At 39.8% G+C, this 25,378-nt stretch overlaps 2 protein-coding genes across 2 annotated transcripts; both read right to left on the reverse strand.

The window, feature by feature from the left end:
- Positions 1 to 9,936: 9,936 nt before the first annotated feature.
- LOC133815499 (major allergen Pru av 1-like) lies at positions 9,937 to 10,589 on the reverse strand. The gene is made up of 2 exons (XM_062248335.1): positions 10,351 to 10,589; positions 9,937 to 10,238 (listed from the first exon to the last, which is right to left on the reverse strand). The coding sequence occupies exons 1-2, from the start codon at positions 10,532 to 10,534 to the stop codon at positions 9,937 to 9,939; spliced, it is 486 nt and encodes a 161-aa protein (XP_062104319.1). The 5' UTR covers positions 10,535 to 10,589.
- A 5,315-nt stretch (positions 10,590 to 15,904) lies between these two features.
- Positions 15,905 to 17,095, reverse strand: LOC133815500 (zinc finger BED domain-containing protein RICESLEEPER 2-like). Its single transcript, XM_062248336.1, has 2 exons — positions 16,565 to 17,095; positions 15,905 to 16,423 (listed from the first exon to the last, which is right to left on the reverse strand). The coding sequence occupies exons 1-2, from the start codon at positions 17,093 to 17,095 to the stop codon at positions 15,905 to 15,907; spliced, it is 1,050 nt and encodes a 349-aa protein (XP_062104320.1).
- Between the last annotated feature and the right edge of the window lie 8,283 nt (positions 17,096 to 25,378).

Raw genomic sequence — 25,378 nt, forward strand, 5'->3', positions numbered from 1 at the left:
TGGACGAGCTCTAGTTGGATTTAGGTTCCACATTGGGGCTGAACCAGGGTAATTCGTATTGCATCTGTGAATGTTTTATATTAGTCTCGAGCCTTGTTGTTGTGATATTCCAACAAATTAGAGCCAGGTTTCGATCCATAGGGTGAAGGGTTGAAGATTCTTAGTTCAGAGTTGAGTTTCTTGGAGTTTCAAGAAGATGGCAGGAGCTACAAGGTATGATCTTGAGAAGTTCGATGGAAGATGAGACTTCAATTTATGGAAGGAAAAGCTTATGGTAGTTTTGATTCATCAAAATCTGGATGAAGCCCTTGAAGGAGAAGAGAATATGGCAAAAACGTCAAAACCTGAAGAAGTAAAGACCATGATGATGAAATCAAGGTATATCGTCGTGATGTATCTGGAAAATAATGTGTTGGGATAGGTAATAAATGAAACTACTCCTGATGGTATGTGGTCTAAACTCAAAAATCGCTATTCGACAAAATTAATTTCTAATAAAATTTATATGAAGGTGAGGTCTTACAGATTTGTGATGGATCCTATAAGGAATCTTGAACAAAATCTGGATGAATTTAACAAGCTTGAGCAAGATTTAGCAAATGCAGGAGAAACTATTAGTAAAGAAGACCATGCAATTACTTTTTTGTACAATCTTTCTGAAGCTGTTAAGGATCTCAAAACGGTGATTCAGTTCAGCAGAGATGCTATTACAATGGAGGATGTCTTAAGGGTTCTAAGAACTAAAGACTTCTAATTAGCGCTTGAGAAAGCCAAGAATAAAGATGAATCTTTGATATCTCGAGGTAGATCTCCAAGAAGAGGTTTTAACAAAATGAATGAGAATTCATTTGGGAAATAGAAGTCTCCTGCTTGATTGGCTTCAAGAGGAAGAGATACAAGAAAGTGTTTCTTTTGTGGTAAAAGTGGACACACAAGAAGGAATTGCTTTGCTTATAAAAGGGAGCTTAAAGAAGATACTCCTTCATCAAGTACAACTGCGTTTGTTGACAAGGAAGAAGCTTCGGATGGTGAGATGCTATCAATTTCCATAGATAGAAATCCAAATGAGTAGATACTTGATTCCGGTAGCACATTTCACATGTGCCCAAGGAGAGAATGGTTCCAAGATAATGGAAAGGTAAATCAATGGAAGGTATTAATGGGAAATGATGAGTCTTGTAACATTGAAGGTATTGGAAGTGTTGCTGTGAAATATTTTGATGGAAAAATTATGTTGTTAGAGAAAGTAAGGCCCACTCCTCTTCTCAAAAGGAGTCTCATCTAACTTGGTACTCTTGAAGAAGAAGGTTTGAGTTACAAATCAATCAATGGGTTGTTGAAAATCTCAAAGGGGTTGTTGACCGTAATGAAAGGTATGAAGAAGCATGGGTTGTATGTTCTTGATGGAAAAACAGTAGAAAATGGAGTGGCTGGTGAAGTCCAAGAAGCTGATGAAGAAACAGAGAAATGGCATAGAAGGCTTGGCCATATAAGTGAGCAAGGTATAGCTGAGTTGGGCAAACAAGGGCTGCTTGGTAGTATGAAGCCTGTAACCTTAAAATTATGTGAAACATGTGTTCTTGGCAAGTAACATTTAGTGAAATTTTCAATAGCACATCATAAATCAACCAGAATTTTAGAGTACTTGCATGCTGATGTATGGGGGCCGAGTAGAGCACCAACTCATGGAGGTAATTGATTCTTTCTTTTATTGTTGATGATTATAGTAGAAAGCTTACAGCTTTCCTAATGTAACATAAAAATGAATGTTTAGAAAAGTTCAAACAATGGAAAATCAAACTGGTTTGAAGATTAAAGTTTTGAGAAATGATAATGTGTTGGAGTTTATTTAATGACGAGTTTGATGTTTTGTGTGATGCGTCTGGGATACTTAAGCATAGGACTATGATTAGAACACCTCAGCAAAATGGATTTGTTGAGCGTATGAACAAACATTGTTAAATAAAGTTCAATGCATGCTTCTAGGATCTGGTTTGAGTAAATTTTTTTGGGGTGAAGCTGTTACTACATCTAGATAAGTGGTTAATAGGTGTCCAAATAGAGTTATTGGGCTTGTTAAACCTGGAGAAAAGTGGTTAGGGGAACCACCTTCACTTACAGATTTAAGAACTTTTGGTTGTACAACTTATGCACACCAAAAGAATGATAAATTAGATGCAAGGTCCCAAAAGTGTATCTTTCTTGGATACCCCAAGGGAACCAAATGTTATAAATTGTGGTCCTTAAATAAAAACGATCCCATAATCATCATAAGTAGAGATGTTCAGTTTGATGAATTAAATTTTCCATTGCTAACCAAAGAAAAATGAAGTCAGTTGTTTGATGCATAAAATGAAGAGAAAAATCGCAGCAACACTGGTTTTAAAGTGGATTCCACTTCTATTTCAAACAACAAAACTCATGCAAATCAGACTACAGTTCAACTAGATCCAACTACAAGCAAAAGTCCATATATGAATCAAGGTGGATCACCACAAATTGAAGGGTATCATCTGGTGAGAGACAGAACCAAGAGACTAATAAAGCCACCAAATCGATTTGCAGAAGCAAATGTAGTTGCTTACGCGTTAGCAGCAGCCAAGGCGGTGTTTGAAAATGAACCTGAAGATTATGAAGAGGCTGTGTCTAGGCCTGATGCTCAAGAATGGCTCAAAGCCATGAAGTTAGAAATGGAATCACTTCAGGAGAATATTACTTGGGAGTTAGTTGTTAGACGAGAAAAGCACAAGATTATAGAATGCAAATGGGTTTATAAGTTGAAAGAAGGGGTCAATGTTTTAGAACCTCCAAGGTATAAGGCAAGGTTTGTAGGAAAGGGGTTTACTCAAGTTGGTGGTGTGGACTACACATATATTTTTTCTCTTGCGATCAAGTATAAGACAATCTGAGTGATGTTGGTGTTAGCAACTCAGTTTGATTGGGAGATTGAGCAACTTGATGTTACTACCGCTTTTCTAAATGGAGAATTAGATGAAGTCATCTACATGGAGCAACCAATTGGGTTCGAGGTGGAGAACTCAGAAGGAAAACAACTGGTGTGTTTGTTAAAAAGGTCTCTATATGGCTTGAAGCAATCTCCAAGGCAATGGAACAAGAGGTTTGACTTGTTTAACACTAAAGTTGGTTTTGAGAAGTCCAAGTATGATACTTGTCTCTATTTTAATGATTTAGAGAATGAACCAGTGTTCTTACTCATCTACGTTAATGATATGTTATTGATGAGTAAGAATAAGAAGAAGATAATGGTGTTGAAAGGCCTGTTGAATTCAGAGTTCAAAATGAAAGATTTGGGGAGTGCAACAAAGATTATGGGAATAGATATAAAGAGAGACAGATCTAATGAATCTCTAGTCTTGTCTCAAAAGTCATATACAGAGAAAGTGCTTAGGAGGTTTAATATTGTAATGCCCCAAAATCCCTAATAAGGTTTAGGACCTTGATTAGGAGGTCAGGAGGGCCATAATTGATTTATTATGTTATTAAATGATCATATGCATGTGTTATGTGAATTATATTATAATATGATGATAAATGCATGCACATGGGTTCATTTTTAATTATAAGGGAATTTTGGTAATTTGGCCATTGAGGGCGTAATGGTGTATTTTCGTGCATGTGGTTGAATTATGAATATTACCACATTATATGTGGATTTGTTCGAGCTATTCGGCATGAGACGATCATGGTATGCAAGTTTTCGATCTGGTCATATTGAGATTAGTTTCGAGGCTCGGGGTGATTTAAAGATTAGAACATTACTGGGAATTAAAGGGTAATGTGATATGATTTATTAGCATTTGGAAATATTGAGAATAGAGGAAATTGGAGGGTGTTGATTATAATTAATGAGATAGGCGGGAAAGGATGGTTTTGCCCTTGGTGGTTATTAAGGCTTTTATTTAGGCATGAGGGCATTTAGGTATTTTCACCCTAAAGGATTTTTTTCCAGCCATTTAAGCTTGGAAGGCTGAAGAAAAAATAGAGCATCTACTCTTTCTTCTCCCGTACATCATTCCTCTCACATTTCACTTTGGATTTTGAAGCTTCTTTTGAGGAATCAAGCTAGGGAACCAAGCTGTGATAAGTTGGGGTTGTGTTCCACCATTGAAGAGGGTGTGTTGTTGAGATTGAGGTGAGTTTTTAACCATAGAATCTCTTGTTCTTGCTCTATTTTCATTTGAGTTTCAGTTGGGTTCTTGAATTGGAAAGTTGTGGATTCAATGGGGCTTTTGGCTAGGGTTCTTGGGGTTGTGATGCCCAGGACATGTGGGGATGGTTTTTGGGTTCATTTGGGACTTAAAATGAAGTTGAGAAGCTTTTGGTTCAGGTTGGAAATGGAGGAGTCGAAGGGGAAAGTTTCAGGGCCATTTTTGGCTGGGTGTAGCACTATAGCACCCATAAGGGGGTGCTACAACGCTACTTTGTGAAGCTTTGAGTTGACTTGAGCGCTGGGGTGCTAGTGGGGTAGCGTTGGGGCGCTACACTGTTCCATCAGATTCCCATTTTGGGTGTTTCGGGGTTTCAATCCCTAAGGCTCGAGATCGAATCTACTCACCATTTGGGTACAATTCGGGGTCCCGGGAGTGAGGTTTAGGTCAAGACCCTATTATTGTTTATTTCATTAATTGGAGGTTGCATTTGGTTATGACTAGGTGACCGCTAAGGGATTAAGGAATCGATCGTTCTCAAGGGTCGTTCAATTGTCATTTCTCACTAAAACCAGAGGTAAGAAAACTGCGCCCTATATATGACATGCATGGTTATTATTGAGGCATGTTGAGTGTTTAAATGTGGACATCGATTGCATATTAAATGCTTAGAAGATCTTACTTGTGATTGACACTTACTTACTAGTCAGAATCGGCAATGGTGTCAGATCCGTCTGTGAAGCTGTGACTTACTAGTCAAGTTCATAAACGGAACTGAGCACTGGTCATGTGTTACTGACCTAAGAGTCAGGAGCGGCATAAGTGTCATGAACGCAAAGCCAATGAAAGATTAGATCTAATCGACTTATGCATTGAATGACTCATTATGAGCATTAATGCCGGATCGACCCTAAGTTCGATGAAAACTAAAAGCGCTTGTCTAGTCTATGACTAGTTACTCAGAGCCAGGGCCTGAAGGCCCATGTGATCGTGTAGTCGCATGGCTAAGGGTGCAGATCCCATGATAGTGACTTGCTGATAAGTCACATGACTAAGGGTGCAGATCCCATGATAGCGACTTGCTTATAAGTCACATGACTAAGGGGGCAGATCCCATGTTAGTGACTTGTTTATCAGTCACTTATTCTGTTTAAGCTAGTGACGTGATCACTTATTTGTAAAGGGAACGGAACCCGCCTTAGTGACTTTTACAACTGTCACTCTTCTATTTAGGGTTATAAGCTTAACATGGTTACCGGAACCACCAGTGTTAAATCACTTATCTGATTAGGATTGACTTGATAGTCTCCCACTCAGGAGGGTAGGATTTCTTATCCTGGATACCCCATCATTATCTGAACTTATTTGTATGCATGATTAAGGTTGTTATTGTAACGCCCTGGATAACCAAGACCGTTACACTGTGTGTTTGAAATAGTGCGAGACTTGCTAATCAAGCCTTTTAGATAAAACATGAATCTAATGACACAAACAGCTTAGGTTTAAAAGATTTTAGTTATAAATGAATAATTTTCATTAAATTAAGTGTTTGGTACATGGGATCCCAGACAGGGTTTAAATAACATAATTACGGAGTTTCCAAACTTTATTAACTATCAAGCCACTCTAATGGAAAAATACATGTTTTAGGTTCTCGGTCCTGTACAATCCCTCGACCGTGGCGGCCGAGCAGCTGACAATGTACACCTCGCCCCCAAAGCTCTCCAACCCATGGTCAACTCGTCTTACCCTTGCATTTACCTGCACCACGTAGCACCCGTGAGCCAAGGCCCAGAAAGAAAACATAACATTTAAAACACAATCAATAATAATAATCAACTATTTCACAAAACATAACCAGGTAGTCAACAGTACACAACATTCACCCATTCAATGATAACATTCAACATATAGCCATCTGTCATTCAATTAACCACATATCATAATCATCCAAATAATTGCAATCAAATCACATGATATTTAGGGATGACAACTTAGGCCGCACCCTCTATTTATCCCACTGACTCCGGCCCGCTTAAACCGAGCTCAGTGCATAATAAGCTGTCCTCGGCTACCATTGGCCGAGCCGCGCCCTGTGCACAAGTGTAAACTCCAGTGCTCTTAGGCCGCTCGTTTACTATTTACATGGTGTGATACCATCCATATATAATTCACATGGCATAATACCATCCTCTCAAAAAGGCATACAAGACAGGGAACCCTTAGTCCCAATATAAATCCACAACCGGGTGCAGTTTTCTTACCTTTAATCTTCAAGCGCTTTAACTAGGAAAGACGACCACCGAGCACGATCCTGCCCCGAGCTCAAGCATAAACCTAGTCACAACCATAATAAAGGATTCCATCAATAGTTGTAAAAGGCTTCCATATAAGGTTCTAATCTCCGGAACATCGAATTCCACCAAACACGGTAGTGGAATCGATCCCGAGTACTCTAGGTTAAATTTTCATGTTTAAAATCCCAAGGACACAAATTTCCTTAAGGGTCGCGGCTCAATCCTCCTCATGCCGCGGCATGGCCCCAAATAGAGCCCAACCTTGCCCAGAAATAGACACGGGCCGCGGCCCTACAGGCCCCATGTCACATCCCGCCCTCCTTCTTCATCACCCATCAACTTCGAGGGGCCGCGGCTCACCAAGAACCATGCCACGGCCCAACCCCTTCAAACCCAGAAAAACCACCATTTTGACACCCAAATCTCTCTCAAAACCACCCACAATCATCCCGATAACATAATCCAATTACCCCAACATCCTAACATGATTTCAACAACATAACCCAACAGAAACCTAGTCTAGAAACTCACCAAAACAACATCTCCATCTTTGAAACCCAACAACTCAAGAACTCCAAAACCAGTCAGAAAAACCTAGAACTCAAACACTATATCACAAATTAGAGCTTACCTTCATTGAAGAGTCTATCCTCCAAACACTCACTGAGCTGACTCCCAAGCTTTCTACCCAAATTCAACCTTTAATGCCAAAACCCATAAACACTTAAAACTCAGCTATATACACAGAATTTAACCACCGAAAATAAAACTCATAACTTACCTTAGCTCTTGATTAGATTCTTTAGCTAACCCTGAGCTAATCCCCAAAGTCTCAGCTCAATTTCTCTGAATTTCCCAGTCAATCTCCTCTTGCTTTTGTGGTTCCTTTGAGAGAGAAAGAGAGAGAGAAAGAAGAAGGTCGGTTGTAACTTTTGTTCCACCCAGTTCTACACTTTACTTAATCTATCATTAACTAGTTAAATCAATCCCAAGGCTCGGGGTACCGAAAACGTCCCCGACGGCAAAATGGTAAATTTCCCCAGTATTCTCACCTAGGCTTCATAACCTCAAATATATCTCCAATTATTTATTTTCATAACCCAATAACCCAGATGACCACCAAATATCCCAAATACACCTTGACTCACCCTAAGTCGATTATCGGGTCCCGTTGTGACATTCCCGCTACCTGCTCCCTAGGATCGTCTCGTGCTGAGAGCTGCAAACACACATATGTACATATATATCCACATAATAATGTGGTCTCAACAATTTCTCACAAATAGTCACGTTTATGCCCTAACGGGCCAAAATTACAATTATGCCCTTACCATCCAAACAGGGCCCTCATGCTTATCCAGTACCCATAAACATGCTTTCTTACCTTTAATTCTCATAACCTCCAATTATGCCCTCCCGGCACACTAATCAAGGCCCTTAAGCCTTATTAGTAATTTCGAGTTGTTACAGTTATTGTTAGGCATGCACTTTATGATTTGATGACATGATATTACTGATCATCAGCATATTGAGTTTTCTTGCTGGGCTTCGGCTCACATGTGCTACGTGGTGCAAGTAAAGGCAAAAGAATGCTAGACCATCCTTGAGTTAGAGAGCTTAGGTGATGATGTGTACATATGTGGCTGCTCGTCCGCCACAACTGAGAGTTAAAAGAGGAACTATGGTTAAACCCTGTTTTGCCGCTTAGATCAGATGGTTGTAAATATTTTCTTGGGATGAAACATTAAATTATATTTTTGGGATCCCAATGTATACAGTAAACATTTTAGTGAAACGTTATATCTTATATAAATTTTTTAACCCTAAACCGCTAATCATACTTAGTTACACGATTATGGCCAAATGACTCGATTAGCGAGTTTAGCACCGTTTAAAAGGCACACCGTAACGGTCCCTGGAGTTTAGGACGTTACAAATATGTTTGATGCACAACCAGTCAAACATCTTATAGCAGGTCATTTCATACTTTCAAATGAGCATTCACCAAAGACACAAGAAGAGAATGATAAAATGGCCAAGATTCCATATGCAATGGCAGTAGGATGTTTGATGTATCTAATGGTGAGTTGAAGACCTGATTTAGCTCACTCTTTAAGTGTTTTGAGTATTTACATGGCTGATCCAGGTGTACCACATTGGGAAAAAGTTAAGTGGCTATTGAGATATGTGAAGGGGACAATGGATTATGGTCTCATCTTTAGGAAAAAGTCTAGATGGGTTTGCGGACTCGAATTATGTAGCAATAGAGATACTAGAAAATCTTTAACTTCCTATGTGTTTACTGTGTGCAAGGGATGTGTGAGCTGGAAGTATCAACTTCAGTCCGTGGTTGCTTTATCAACCACAGAAGCAGAGTTCATAGCAGGCACTAAAGCTTTCAAAGAAGTCATATGGCTACAAGGGTTATTGAAAGAGATAAAGGTGTTGAAAACTTAAGCTATAGTTTACTCGGATAGACAATCCGCAATCCATTTGTGTAGGAAACTAGTTTACCATGAAAAGAATAAACATATTGATGTTAGGCTCTATTGGGTAAGGGAAAAGATTGAGGAGAAAGTCGTTCAATTAGAGAAGGTTTCTATAGATGATAACCCAGCTAATTTGGGTACAAAAGTTTTAACTGTTAGCAAACTTCTGCATTGTTTAAGTTTGCTGCATATTGGTGTTGGCTAAGGGCAACACAGGATTTGAGTTAGGACTCCACACACAAGATTTAAAGACAAGTTGTTACTCATGAGAATGAATGTGGAATTTGTGGTGTTTAGTTCTCATAGTAACAACATTGACAACCACATGTCACTTTCTTATTCCTTTATTTCTTGTATCCACTTAGGTCAGTATATATAGAGTTGTAATACTTTTTTGAAAAAAAAAGAATCTAACATAGAGCGAGTTGATTCTTGGAGAGAAAACAGAGTATGAGATTGTACCATGTACTTGATTGTCTTTTCTAAGAGTGATTGTTCATAGAGTGTTTGAGATATTTGTGAGAGTTGTCAAGAACAAATTGTCTTGACTGAGTTTGTATTATTGTTGTTCATAGTGGATTCAAGAACTTGTGTGTGGACGAGCTCTAGCTGGATGTAGGTTCCATATTGGGGCTGAACAAGGGTAATCTGTGTTGCATTTGTGAATGTCTTATATTAGTCTCAAGCCTTGTTGTTGGGATATTCCAACATTTCTGAGAATTTATTAATTAATATATTAGAACAACAAAGAATTTCTTAAAATATTTCAAAGCAGCAATCATATGCAAGTAATAGAGAGGCTCATTATTATTAAGAGAAAAAACATAGAATCTTTTAGTTGTAATCTTTCCAACTAAAAACATTAATAAGAAGCAACTTTTATTGGCAAGTTCATGAGGAAATTCAGAACTCAGAAAACAATATTGAAGACTTTTACTTTAAGGAAAATTGACCAACACATAAATAGTTTCAACATGTGTATTAGTTGTTGTATGCATCAGGGTGGTCATTGAGGTATTTCTCAAAGAGCTTGAACAACTGAGATGCCTTCTCTTTTCCTTCCTTAACATTATCTTCCTTGATTTCAGCATCACCATTAGTGTAGTACTTACTGATAGTCCTAACGATACAGCCTCCATCAAGGGATGCCACCAACTTGTTCTCATAGCAAATTTTCTCAAGTTTGTCTATCAACGCATCACCTTCAATCAAAGTGTAGGAGTGAGACAAGTTGTCTTGGTCTACGGATTCGACTCTGTGCTTCACATAGTTAAAGCTACTCCTTGTAAATTTCATCAAGTATGATACATTAAGCTCATTAATGCTTGCATACCATGCTAATCAAATTTGACTAACTTAACTATGCAGATTAAAAGATAGAAGCATAAAATGTACCTTCACAAAAAGTGATCTTCTTGATGGTTCCAGCTCCTCCATCTCCTTCATGGATCTCTACTTGTTTAATGGCTTGAGAAGCGATCTTTGGGATGAGGTTGTCTCCATCAAGGACAAAGGCCTTGAACAGCCTAGCAGGAGGGATGGTGGAGGTGAACTTGGTTTCATAAGTGAAAACACCCATGATATGACCAAAAAGGGATCAAAGAGGAAATGAGAATGAGGATGTGTTTTGAACTTGGAGTGGTTCTTGTGTTGAAGATGAAGATATTAGGGCATGTGGAGTGGTATTTATAGGCTAAGGCTCCATACTACTTTGCATAAACAATTCAATTTTTAAAACACATGTTGCTACTTTGTATTAGATATCTCTAAATGTGTGGGAATATTATTAATTTTTTCAATAATTAGTGTTTTAGTCAAAGAAAGCCCACAAAAAAAAATAATAAGACAAATGATGTAACGCCCTGGTTACTCCAAGACAGTTACTGTAAACTTTGATCCGTGCTTAACTCGCTAATCGAGTTCTTTGGTTATAAACGTGCATCTAGGTGTTATTAATAGGTTAAGGTGAAAAACCAATCAAAAGTAAATGATATATTTTATTTAAAACATAAAACTGTTCATGGGCCCATAAAAACGTTTCCAAGTTATTTACAATCCAAAATGGTCATTACAGTATAAAATTTACAACTCGCCGACCTAAGCGGCAAAATATAGGGTTAACCCCTAGTTCCTCTGAGAAATTCCTTGGCCGTGGTGGTCAAGCAACCGCATATGAACACATCACCACCTAAGCTTTCCACTCAAGGCTGGGTGAGCTTTTCTTTCCCTTTACCTGCACCACATAGCACCCATGAGCCAAAGCCCAGCAAGAAAACTCAATACTGCATGTATATAATATCAAATGATGATCATGATAATCATCCAAGCCTTATAGCCCTAAATAGATCAGTGACAGTTGTGTAAGTCACTAATGTGGGTTCCACACCCTTTACAAATGAGTGATCGAGTCACTAGCTTAAACATGATAAGTTACTGATGAGCGAGTCACCAATGTAAACCAAATGAGTGACCATGGAGTTACTAGTGTGGGTTCCGTACCCTTAGCCATGTGACGATGGAGTCACTTGAGCCTTCTGGCCCTGGCTTTGAGTAACTAGTCATGGAACTAGGCAAGCGCTTTTAGTTTTCATCAAACTTGGGGTCGGTCTGACACTAATGCTCATGATGAGTCATTCAATGCTGATGTCGATTAGATCTAATCTTTTCGGCTCTGCATTCGTGATGCTTATGTCGCTCCTAACTCATAGGTCAATAACATACGACCAGTGCTCAATACTATTGTCGAACTTGACTAGTAAGTCACAGCTTCACAGCTAGTTCTGAATCCATTGCCGATTCTGACTAATAAGTCAGTGCCATTCACAAGTAAGCAAGATTCGCTAAGCATTTGATATGCAATCAATGTCCACATTTAGACACTCAACATGCCTCATGAGCAACCATGCATTTCACGTATGGGGTGCAATTTTCATACCTCCGGTTCGAGCGAGAAATAGTAAAAGAAAGACCCTTGAGAACGATCAACCTTTTTATTCCTTAGCGGTTACCTATTCATAACCAATTATAATTTCTATTAATGAAAATCAACAATAAAAGGGTCTCGACCTAGACCTCACTCCCGGGACCCCGAATTGTACCCAAACAGTGAGTAGATTCGATCCCGAGCCTTAGGAATTGAAACCCCGAGCCAAAAACCCTTAAAAACACCCAAAACAAGAATATGAAGGAGCAGGGTAGCACTGTAGTGCTGCCCCCCTAGCGCCCCAGCGCCCAAGACAGATTGAAACCCTCCTGAGTAGCGCTGTAGCGCCCTCTTGTGGGCGCTGTAGCGCTACACTCAGCCAGAATTGCCCTGAAATTTTCCCCCTTCGATTCCACCATTTCCAACCTGAACCAAAAGCTTCCAAACCTCATTTTAAGTCCCAAATGAACTCAAAAACCATCTACACATGTCCTAGGCATCACAACCCAAGTAACCCTAGCCAAAAACTCCCATCAATTCCCTTTAACCAACCTAGAAATCCAAGCTGAATTCCAAACCAAAAACAGAGCAAAGCTAGAGTTTTAATGGCTAGAAACTTACCTCAAGCTCAGTTTAGGATCCTCTTCAATGGTGGAACACAATCCTAAGCCCTCAAGATCCACTTCCCTAGCTTGAATCCTCAAATGAAGCTCAAAAATCCAAAAGAAAAAGGAGAAGAAAAGGATGTACGGGAGGAAATGTTTATGCTCTGTTTTGGCCTAAGTTCCACAACCTTCAATGGCTTAAGTTCCACATTATAATGTGACATTTACAATGATTCATCAACATGCACACAAATATACAATTACGCCCTCAACGGGCCAAATTACCAAAATGCCTCTATGATGAAATGTGGACCCACATGCATGTATTTAACATCATATAATAATATAATTCACATAAACATGAAAATAGTCATTTAATGGCATAATAAATCAATTATGACCCTCCCGGCCTACTAATTCAACTATTAAACCGCATTAGGAATTTTGGGGCATTACAAATAATTTGCCAATTTTTTCATTTTTTATATTCCTGTTATTTGTGGAAAACAAAGTTAAAGTAGTCCTTCTTGCTTGGTATCTAATTTTTAACAGGAACCGACTGTGAATATTATCATTGTCCATAATAATAAAAAAAAATTAATTTTTCCATGTGCACGTAATTTGTGACCTTATGATCAATCAAATCATATAGCTCTTTCTTCTTAGTTGCGGTTTAAGGCATATAATTTGTGGACTTATTATAATTTGTATTCCTGCTAAAATATTCTTAAAAAAAATTAATTCCTATGTCAAGCCATTTGATAATCTATTTTAAAAAATTTAATTTCAATGGAACCTTTAATTTGATTACCTACTATATATATATATATATATATATTAGGATGTCATAGGGTGGCTAAAGACTTGATTGAAACAGCAGACTTCTAAGAATGCCAGGGTCAACATTGTCCATCACTACCTCTTTATATAATATATAAATATTTATATTTGATTATTATATAAACATTATATAAAAAATTCTGAAGTTTCTTTCTAGTACTCATAAGTGTTTTTTAAAAGATAGTACTCATAATTTATGGACTAAAGAATATAGCAATAACAAAAGTGGATTTTCTCTGATTCAGGAAAAAGCAGGGTTATGAAGTCATGAAGAATTTTACGACCTTTTCTTTGCTAAGATTTCCTAAGAAAGTTGCATGTTCTATCAGCCTTTCTAGAAGAAGTTTCATTATAGATAATCACTACCCAAGCTTTAAATACTCGTTATATTAATAAACTAATTGATCCACACTATCAAATACAGAAGAGCTTTGATATGATAGTTCCTTTAGTTGAAAACAGATAAATGCCCAAATAAATTATCAATTTATAAAAAATTAGTTCATATGGCTAAGGATCCATTTCCTTTTTTATCCTTTAATTTTGTAAATTTGATTTCTATATGGTTCCTTAGTTATTTTATGATGGAAAAGGTTGTTGAGGTGGGAAAGAACACGGGTGGCTTATACTTCTAAGAATGCCAGCCAAACTGGTCAAATGTTTGGCTATCGGTGTAACATTATTAATCAATTACATAACATATTAATGCACAACTGTTAAGCCTAGTTTGATCAAATTAAGAATATCACAGCAAAGCAATGGAAAATGAAAACATTGATTGATCAAGATTTTGATCAACTTTGATTATATTCAAATCAAAGTATGTTTGTTGTTGGACCACACAAGTAGGGGGTGTATATCGGGCAGGTTTGTCGAGTTTTGGGTGGAAGCAACTAATACCGAACCCGCCCGAAAGGGGTGTCGAGTTAGTCGGTTTCAGATTCGGTCGGGTGGGGATGTGTCGGGTTCGGGTGGGCGAAAAGTGCAACCGACCCCGCCCGAAAGGGGGATCGAGTTGGTCGGGTTCAGGTCGGGTTCAGGTTACTCAAGAGACTACCATACTAAAAACCCATATTTTAGATTTGATGTTGTTCAACAAGTTTATTCAAAATTAGAATATCAATAAGAGCAACTACTTTTGCAATTGGCAATGAAATATTATTATTCAATTGCATTGCATTGTCTTACTTTAAAACTTAGTACAAGTAGTAATAACATTATTATGCCTTTTTTTCTCAATTATGTTTCATTGAATCCAAAATTTAGAATTTTTGGTGGTTTGTGTAGAATCATGGACTAAAGGGGTTTTAAATCCTTAAGCATAAAATAATGGTTATATGATAAAGCGATCTCATAATAGATACAAACTATGTCTACCAAAAATTGTCACTACAAACAATGTAGCCGCACCAAATCCTACCCACAACCTTTGGGTTCATCAAGATCAATTGATCCTCAATGCTCTCATCAGCTCTCTGTCACTCACACTTATTTCATTTATCGCTCGTGCCATTACTTATAATGAATTATCGGTTGTTCTCACCAGGGTCGACTCTGTTAGCCCACGCCTAAGGACCTCTTAGCTTAAAGGCCTCCAATTTGTTTTTTTTTTTTAATAAAATAATATATATATATATATGTATAGTTTTATTAGAAGTAAATTATAGGCCTTTAAATCTAATTTTTACTAGGGCTTCAATAATGTCAGGATCGACTCTAGTTCTAATAAATATATATATATACCAAGTCATTTAGTGGTTGCATCAGATAAGTTAAATTCCTACTAAAAAAATCTCACCAAAGGCATCATGACTGTCATTAATTTTCTTTATTCAATCAAACTCATGTAGATGAATTGGCCATACTAGGTGCCCCGGTGGAATAAAGAATACCTTATGGTGGCGAAGATCCTTGATGGAGTAGGTGATGACTGTAAAGATCTTATCTGTGTTGTTCAAGGCTAAGCCAATGACTCTATCACCTCCGATGAACTATATGAGAAACTCTTATCCTTTGAAGCCTCCCTTTCAACCAACCCCAAATATGAGGTCCAACTTCCAATCACTTCCAATCTCACACCCAAAATAATAATAAGTAACTTATATGAAACATCCAAGTTCTAACCATAATTAGCCATAAATTCAAAAGTCCAGAATTAAAATTTAAATGTCCATACCAAATTACCAATGCCATAGTCCAAATCCAAAATTCCAAATTCAAATTTCAAAGTCCTTAAAAAAAAGTTACTAAACTACTAAAACTTAAAAAGTCCACAAAATAACCAAAGTCTAAAGATGAGGTTCCCTCTTCATTCAATCAATTCCTTGTGTAGCTGATGAGGCTGTAGATGGAGTATTAATAGAACCAGAAGGCGAAGCAGAAACATTTTCACTACCACTAGCTCCAGCAGTTGTATCACTATCACCTGTGATCTCTACAATATTATACATTTCCATAAATATTATTTAATTTCAAACAATATTTAATTCCATAAATAAAATTCTAAATACACGTTTGTTTAATAACTTACCAGACTCCAGAATCTCTGATGTCTCTAGAACTTCATTTTCATCCATGTACTCTAGAATAATGATTGGTTGATGTGAACTGCTCCACCAGTTTTGAGACATATTAAACATTCAACCATTTTAGGACTTAGTGAGCTCCTAAAGGGATCTAAAATTCTACCATCAGTCGAAAAGGTAGCATCAGAAGCAATAGTTGTAACTGGTATAGCTAACACATCATGAGCAATGGTTGACAAGATCTTGTACTTGGATGCATTTCCGGCCCACCATTTCAAAATGTCGAAGTTGACATCCTTAATCGTAGCTTCAGCATCCTCAGTTAGATACCTATCAACCTCATTCTTTGTCTTACCACCATCGTCCTCTTTCCTTTGTTGTCCAAATTCATCATGCAACGAAGCATACTTATTCAAACTAGAAGTAGTAGTGAATGCGGAAGAGGAAGATCCACTAGGCTGAGGCAGATAGTGAGATAGTGACTGAGACTGGGTCATAGATGGTTGAAGTAATGTAGAGCCCCCACCATACAAATCAAACAGTGATCGTAATGTTTGTTCTACCTCATTAACCATCTGAGCGCATGTCAGTGGACCATAAAAAGCTTTGAAGCAATGGTTGAGATACTTGAGCTTGTATCTTGGGTCAAGAACCAAGGCAATTATAAGGGCCTCGTTACATTCCTCAATATTTCCCTAATATTTGTCATAATTCACCTTCAAGCTCTGTGCCATACTCGCTAACAACGGGTCATCCTCCTCAACTGCCATTCTATACAAAGTGCGCTGCATATTACATATTTCAACAAAGTACTTGTCTATTGAAAAATAGGTTGATCTACTAAACCTTAATGTAATCTCATAGAAAGTCTCCAAAAACTTCACAAATACCGTTGCATTCTCCCAGTTCGTTTCAGTAGGCGGCCCCTCCTTTTTCTTTCCATCTTTGTCAACCTCCTCAAAATACTTCACAAAATTTTCATCTGATAATAAACTTTCAAAAGCCTTTTGGATTCTTAATGCACAATTAAGCATGAGATATGTAGAGTTCCACCTCGTTTGGACATCTAAAGAGAGGAGTCCTTGGCATGCAATTTTTTCTTCTACAACAACTTCTTTAAACCTTTTGAGGCTAGCGGGAGAATACCTAACATATCTGACAGCATGTCTAATGCTAGCAATCGAATCATGCTTCTCTTTTAATCCGTCAGTGACAATCAAGTTTACAATATGAGCACAACATCTCATATGTAAAACTTCCCATCTAAAATGAGACCATTTTCCTTTTCTCTAAACCGTCTCTTCAAAAACCAAATAGCAACACCATTTGAAGAAGAATTGTCCACCGTAATGGCAAACAATTTTGTAATGCTCCAATTATCTAAACAAATCTCAATCTCTTTGCCAATAGTCTCCCCCTTGTGATCTACCACTTGACAAAAATTTATGATTCTTTTCTGATAGTTGAAATCAGAGTCAACCCAATGTGCCGTGATGACCATATAGTTCAAATTCTGATTAGAAGTCCATGTATCAGTGGTGATGGATACCCTCTCATGCTTTAAAATATTTTTCAATTTCTTTTTCTCTTCAGCATACAATTTCAACACATCCTGAGCAACAGTCATCCTGGAAGGGATATCAAATCTAGGCTGTATTGTTCTAACAAATTGTCGGAAACCCTCCCCCTCAACATGTCTAAGAGGTAACTCATCCAACACAATGTACTTTGATAATGCAAGCTCGCATGCCTCTTTGTTATAAGCCACCGGAACTAAAGTTGTTTCCCTCTCCTTCCCTCCTATCACTAGCTCAAAACTTAAAATCTTTTGCATTTTCCCATCAATCTTATATGGACTAAACTCACAAACATTCCTAAAGTGATTCCACAGATGACTAGTCCCATACTTTCTATTATCACAGAAGAACTCACTCCCACAATAACAACAAATATATTTGGTTATCTCTTCTTTGTCGTTAGGATCAACTAGGGGCAATTTTTCAAAATGCTCCCAAATATTTGACCCTTTTGTTTTTTTTTGGAGCCAAAGGAGGTTTCTCTATATTTTTACCCCTTCTTTTAGGTATACCCTGTGCTTGATCTGTAGGAGTTTCATCATTGGTAGGTGTAGGTGGTGGTGGAGTTTCATCTACTTGATCTTGATCAATATCCATAATCTATAGAGCACAAAGACATATATAATATAATGATTAACAGCCAAGCATACCTAAAATCCACTAATCCCGTCCAATCCACTACAACTAAAATCCAACATTACAAACACCAAAGTAAACCACATATACAAAATAATAAATACAATCAAGCAAAATAATCCAACATTCAAAATATCAAATATACATTAAACTAATAATTATAATGATTTTAGTTTTACATATACAATCAAGCAATTGAAAATTCTAAATATCCAATTCAAAATAATATTTTCAATTTTCTCTTACAACAATTTTAAGTTTAGAACTTTATATTAAATCAAAACTCAAAATCCTATATCAAAAATATAAATTCGCCAAATGTAAACCAAACAAACATTAACATTATATTATATTCATCTAAATCAATTAATCATCACATATACATAATATATATATATAATTATATTATATAATCATATCACAAACAAAATAAATATATATATAATTAAATTTAAATATATATCTAATTGATTCTAATATAATATAATATATATATCAGATAAAATATAATATAAATATATATAATTAAATTTAAATATATATATATAGGATATAAATATACCTTACCTAGCTGCCGAAGGAGGAAGGAGGTCAATCCTCCTAGCTGCCGCATGCTGACTGAACCCACAGAGGAGATGAGAGGGGGAGGAGGGAGCGGCGCCGGTGTTTGGTCTGGGTGGGCACTGGAGTCGGTGTCTGGTCTGGCTTACTGGTGATGAGGCGCCGCTGAAGGGAAGGGGATGAGAAGGAGGGGGGTCGAGGGGGGGGGGGGGGGGGGGGATTGCTTGCTGCTGCTGGGTGTATGTGGGTTTGGTTTGGGCTTTTTAGTTTAGGTTTTATTATTTAACCTATTAAATTAAAAAAATTAAAAAAAGGAAAATGATGGGGACGGGCGAGTTCGGGTTTAACCCGAACCCGACTCGATGAAGCTCGGGTTGAGCTCGAACCCGACCCGAATGTGTGGGTTTTAACTTTCTCTCGGGTGTCTCGGGTGCAGGTCAGGTCGGGTGGTCGGGTTTTTGAGTTTTCGGGTCAAAATGTGCACCCCTACACAAAAGATCTATTCACTATCAATTTCACACTTAAAATACTCTGTATATATAAACCATTTTAGCCTAGCTTGTTACAAAATCAAAACCTTTGAAACAAATTAGTAGCTGACTAGCTGTAATAATTAATAATTTAACTGTTGACGCGGTTTTTCACCAACAGTGAATTATCTGAATAACTAGGATGGATTAGTGCTTAATGATAAACCGTAATAAGAAAATGATAATATTCAACGATGTTGGAAGCCAACTATGAAGAGAAAAATGATCACTCCTTTTTACGTGGTTCGGAGGTTAAAATCCCCCTAGTCCACGAGTTAATATTAATACTGTTTCTCTCTCTTGCTATTTTTACAGAGTATTTGCATTACAGAAAGAATCCAACCCTTTGCACTACCCAAGATCCTAGTATTTGTAGGAGAATGATCTCTGGGTAGGTATTGGGGTCATCCCGTGATCTCTTGATCCTTCACATCATTTCTGCGACATTGATGATTAACATCTAAATTTTACAGTGGTCTAATCAATCAGATACAAAAGGTAATGGGCCGCATGGCCTTAATCAAGCGTGTGATGTCTGATCACGCACGTTTAAATTGCGTATCTGGGAATTTGGGAATTAAATAGACATGTGATGTCTGTTATAGGCACGTTTATATTCTGTGGTCAACTTTACAAAGATCCTGGGGTATGTCAGGCCTCTGATGTACCACAAGCTTAATTTAAAGCTAGCTCGCGTCTTTTGCTGTCATGCTTATACATTAATGGCTCCAGGCGATAAGTTGCTAAATGATTCATCAGCTCGAGCTATTTATTTAGGGGATCGTACCAAATTTCCCCGGATGAATGGTGAACACGTGGCACATTGGTTATGGCTTTTTATTAGTTCGCTTTGCCCGGGCTGCCTCAACAAAGTACGTGCTGATATTCAGGGTGTACATTTGCCCCCCAAGTCCCTCCTCATGATCTATGACGTCATCTTTGACTTTCACGGTGGGGGCTTTTAAACTCCCTTTTCGATTATCCATCCCCTGCCCACCATTTGAGTACTGGACACGTGGAATGCCGTGATTGGCGTCTGCTTGGGCTTCGAGGATTGCATTAAATGGCCTGGCCACCTTTTAGCCGCCATCTCATCTTCTGAATCATGACCCTCGTATCTCGTATTTGTTTAATCGGACGATCCTAATTTCCTAATGTCTTTTACGTTTAAATAGGGCTGGCCATTTTCAGTACTCATCGCATTTTATTTGAAATTTTTCTTCATTTCCTCTCTTCGGAGTCTCAAAAACTCTTCTTCTTCTTCTTCTGCTTAAAATCCCATAAATCCCTATATTCTTGTCATAAAAACCCTTCGGAAGTCCAGTCTTGAGGATTTCTCCAGGACTTCTACCTCTACGCTGCTTGCAACCTTCGCTTGGAAAATATATTGTTAGTTTCCTGTTTTTCGTGTGTTTCAATTTCCTTTTTCTTTGCCATGCAAATTTACACTCCATAGTCATAAACAGTAGGTTGTTTCTTAATAACCTTGGTACATAGGTTTCGATTTTAGGCGTATTGAGTAGATCCTAAAACATGTATAGGATTGAGAGATTTATGGGTAAAATTCTGGGTAAATTTAGGAAATGCCCACTCAGGGCATGGAAGGCGAGAGGTTTTTAGGGTATAAAATCGGGTAGCTTAAGGGTCACGTTTCTTGGGCGGTTTTTCTTTAAAACCCTCTTCCCAAGGAAAATAGTGGCCTGACTCACCTGACACACGGATCCATGAATATTAAGGGTCTGTCAAAAAACTTAGGCGCGTGGCACAGGCAACGCGTGGCATCACACAAGCTGATACTGGCGCCAACTCGTGTATTAGAACACCCCGCCTTTGTTTTTTCTTCTGTTCAAAAGTTCTACGTCGCCTTCTAAAAACTCCGTCGTTTTTATTCGATAGGCGATCTGATGGCACCAAAGAAAGGAGCATCTAAGAAGAACGCGGCTGGCTCGTTGTCTCAGCAACTCCACAAAGGGAAGGAGGTCGTCCCTAACTCCCCCCTTCCTGAGTTTGGTCCTGTGGTGGAGGCGGAGGTTGCGATTGCTCCTGACGCCTTCTTCAAGGCTAAGAGGATCATTTCCAAGATAACGACCCAAGGAAGGGTCAACAAAATCCTCCTGTCCCACAACATTGAGGCTAGGAAATGGACCTTAATCGCTCGACCTCCCTACAAGGGGAGCGGAGTTGTTCACCACTCCAGGACGACTTCGCGGCCTGGAGTGACGAACATTTGAAGGCCGGGGCCTTTCTCCCTCTCGACCAATATTTTTTGGACTTCCTCAATTATGTGAGGTTGGCGCCATTCCAGCTCCCCCCCCCCCCCCAACTCGTACCGGTTGCTGGCGGGGTTGAAATACTTGTTCCTGAAGCATGAGTGGGAGGTCCCCACTCCGGCAGACGTCCTCTACTTCTTCTGCCTCAAAGCCAGCCCTGACTAGAGGGGACGAGTTCTATTATTTGACCCGATTCCCTAACTCGCCTGTCGTCATTGAGCTTCCCAGCCACCCCAATGACTTCAAAGATCAATTCTTCATGTCAAACGGGTTCCACAACTGTGAACACCGATACTTCAACAGCCCTCGTAAGTTTTCTTTTCTCAGATCACATAAAATTCTTTTCATACTTAGTCTTGTGCGTATATTGATTGGAATGTATTCGCGCAGCCATTTTTATGAGGACGACCAGATCAGCGACCCTTGGGGGTTAGTACGAGACTTTGGCGGTGCTTCCGTCCAACGAGAAGGACTACTACCAGCTCATGTCTGATGACACGATGCTGGCGTGCAAACTGATTGCCGAAGGTCAGACCTTGGCCTTGAGAAGGACGCGGGCCGCTGCTCTCGTAATCCGTGAGCTCCCTCCCATTCTAGAAGGGAATGCTGAGGCCGATGACGAGGAATCGGAGGAGGAAGAGGTACCCCTCATGCGAAAGAGGCGAGCTCTTGAGGCTGCCGGGGATCCCCTTGCTGAGCGAGCCACGTCCGGGGTAGCAGCCGGCCCCTCCAGCCAAGGTAACCCATATCCTTTTAGGGATTTAGATAGGGTTGTGGCCAACCTTAGTGTAATTAGGTTCAACCCCAACCAGCTCGTACACCGTAACCCTGATGACCCAGATCGTAATATCACCTTGCTCCAGTGTGTGGACCACTTGGTTCTTCGGTATGATATGGGCCATCCTAGGGGGACCGTAGTGGTGGAAAATACCTTGTGCTTTAGGTCAGCCTTCTTTGAATAGTATGGAACCAATCTTAGGTCGTGGTCATCCCTTCTCCAAGGTGTTGTAGCCCTAGGACTTAGGCAATACGTAGAGGAGTCCAGCCCTGAGGTAGAGTCTAACCCAGAACCTCCCTTAATCCAAGAAGTGTTTGACTTAGACTCTCCTTCCCCCATAGCATCCCCGAGACTAGAGGTCGTGGAAATAGACTCCTCTAGCTCAGAGGGTAGGATTTTTTTATACTTTGTATGTACTTTCCTTGCAAATTGATGAGTATGAACGTATATCTAACAAATTTTCCTTTCTTTTTCAGTTGAGGAGATGGTACAACGAGGGGAACCCGACATCCGATTGATGTTCCAGGAGGGAAGATCCAGTGGCGGCCCCTTGGCCAAGAAACTTCAACCCACGTCGAAGAAAACTCCTCCGGCCGCGACTCTTCCAAATCCCTGGCCAAAGGGACAGGCATGGGCATGAGAGCTGCACCTGTCGCCCCTGCGGAGAAGAGGGGATCGGCCGCACCCCTTCCTCACCTTCCCCCAGCTCCTACTCTGGACCAGGTAGCACCAACTGGTCCCCCAGCTCCAACTATCCCTTCCACCTCCGTTCGCATTGCCGTCAACCCCTAAGACTTGGAGCTAATCGCACACACTTTTTGGGGGATGGTCTATGGGACAACGAACTACGCAATGGATCATTTTTACAAGGCCAAGCCCACCGACCTGAGGGTGATCGAGGAGAGGAGCCCGAAGAACGTCATGGAGTCAGCCCTGGGAATGAACCTCACGGTAAACACTTTTCCTAACAGACTTTTATTATTCTTCTTGGTATGCGCCTAACTTTTTCTTTGCTTCTTTGCACGCGATCCTGGCTCAACATCGTAGCATACCTCGGGCAAGGGCTAGGATTTCTGAACTTCAGGTCGAGCTGACTGCGGCCCAAGCTTCTCTCGCCGCTTCTCAACAGAGCGAGCAGAGTGTCAAGGCTGCCTTGGTGGCAACCCAGGCGAGTGACCAGGCGGCGAAGGCTGCCTTAACCACTGCTCAGGAAGGCGAGCAGGCGGCAAAGGCAATCTCGGTAGCCCTTCAGGCCAAGATCGAGGGGGCCAAAGCAAAACAACAGGAGGTCGAGGCAGCCCTTCTCGAGGAGAAAAAGGCATCGACATCCTCCATGGAGAGTATGCTTTACCACTGCTGGGCCTTCAATCAGGACGACAACTTCTCCTTTATGGCCGACGCGTGGGTGCACTAGCTCGAGAAGTTCAAGGTTCAGCTACAACAGAAACTGCAGGCGCCGACTGAGACTAGGGAGACCTACGCTGCGGGCGAGCAGGATATTTAATTTTAGAAACTTAGTTCGCGTTAGTTTTATCGACAGCGTGTGATTTTTTTTAGAAAAAACACTAGATAATCAATTTAACCAACTTCTGAGTTTTGGAACCTCGTTGTGTCTAGGATATTTAATTTTTAAAAACTTAGTTTGCGTTAGTTATATCCACACCTCGTGTTTTTTAGAAAAAACACCGAATCATCAATTTAACCAACTTCTAAGTTTTCAGACTTGGTCGTCGGATGATCTGCCCCCTAAGTAGACTTGCTGGGTTACTTTGAACTAACATACAAACAAAATTGTACACAGACACAAACGAAACGATACACATCCTCATTTTTTATAATTAATTGGCTTTTAAATGCAAGCCTTACATAGACAAGAGGTTTGATTACTGATAATACTTTCTCAAATGTATAGCATTCCAGGTCCGTGGTACCATTTCTCCATTAATCTGAGCCAATTTTAAAGTACCTTCCTGTACGATTTCGATGATCTGATAGGGCCCTTCCAAGCTTGGGCCTAAGGCACCATCTTTGGGGTCCTTGGCCGCTAGAAACACCCTTCAGAGTACCAGGTCTCCTAATCCAATGACACGTTTCTTAACCTTTTAATTGAAGTAACGAGTGATTTTCTATTGATAATGCGCAAGCCGTAGCTGTGAATCTTCTTGCTTTTCATCAACCAGGTCGAGTGACACGTTGTGTAATTTGTCATTCTGTTCCTGGCTGAAGGTCTGGATCCTGTGCGTGGCTATCTTTGTTTCGACAGGAAGGACGACCTCACTTCCGAAAGTCAGGGAAAAAGGGGTGTGCCCCGTCGAAGTTTGGTGTGAGGTCCGGTACGCCCATAGCACCTGCGGGAGCTGCTCGGGCCAAACTCCCTTGGCCTCATCCAGTCTCTTCTTAAGGCTTGCCTTGAGCGTCTTGTTCACAGCTTTGACCTACCTATTAGCCTGGGGGTAGGACACTGAGGAAAAACTCTTAATTATGCCATGTCTTCCACAAAATTTGGTGAAGAGGTCGCTATCGAACTTGGTTCCAATGTCTAACATGATCTTCCTTGGCAGTCCAAACCGGCAGACGATATTCTTAACCACAAAATCGAGGACTCTCTTTGACGTTATCGTTGTCAGGGGCTCTGCATCTGCCCACTTTATGAAAGAGTCAATGGCCACTACTGCATATCAAACTCCTCTTTTTTAGTGGGCAGGGTTCTAATTAAGTCGATTCCCTAGACCACGAATGGCCATGGGGACGAGATCATCTTCCACTCGACTGGTGGAGCTCGGGAGATCATGGCAAACTATTGGCACTTGCCACATTTTCAGACGTAGGAAATTAAGTCCTTTGACATAGTGGGCCAATAATATCCTTGCCTCAATATCTTCAAGGACAGGTTTTGCTCACCAGCGTGATCTCCACAAAATCCTTCATGCACCTCCTGCAAAATAGTTTTAGCCTCCTCTGGCAGAACACATCGCAGAAGAGGCAGAGAGAGGCCACACAGGTACAACGTTCCGTCTATGACTGTATACCTTGGAGCTTGATAGATTATATTCCTTGCGTTATTTCACTTGTTGGGTAACTTCCCTGTTGTAAGGTACTCGACTATGGGAGTCATCCAGGTTGGGCTGGCATTGATCATCTCGATCTCCTTTGTATCTTCTACCATGCTTTGTCTTTT

Source organism: Humulus lupulus, chromosome 2 (assembly GCF_963169125.1).
Source record: "Humulus lupulus chromosome 2, drHumLupu1.1, whole genome shotgun sequence".
NCBI classification, from domain to species: Eukaryota; Viridiplantae; Streptophyta; class Magnoliopsida; order Rosales; family Cannabaceae; genus Humulus; species Humulus lupulus.

Bases quoted from the DNA above. Each gene is read 5' to 3' on its own strand.
- LOC133815499 (XM_062248335.1), bottom strand. From the start codon at position 10,534: ATGGGTGTTTTCACTTATGAAACCAAGTTCACCTCCACCATCCCTCCT. The intron at 10,239-10,350 runs GTACATTTTATG...TGAAATTTACAA, and splicing joins GAAGATCACTTTTTGTGAAG to GGAGTAGCTTTAACTATGTG.
- LOC133815500 (XM_062248336.1), bottom strand. From the start codon at position 17,095: ATGAGATGTTGTGCTCATATTGTAAACTTGATTGTCACTGACGGATTA. The intron at 16,424-16,564 runs GTGAATTATGAC...ACATGCGCTCAG, and splicing joins GTATGGCACAGAGCTTGAAG to ATGGTTAATGAGGTAGAACA.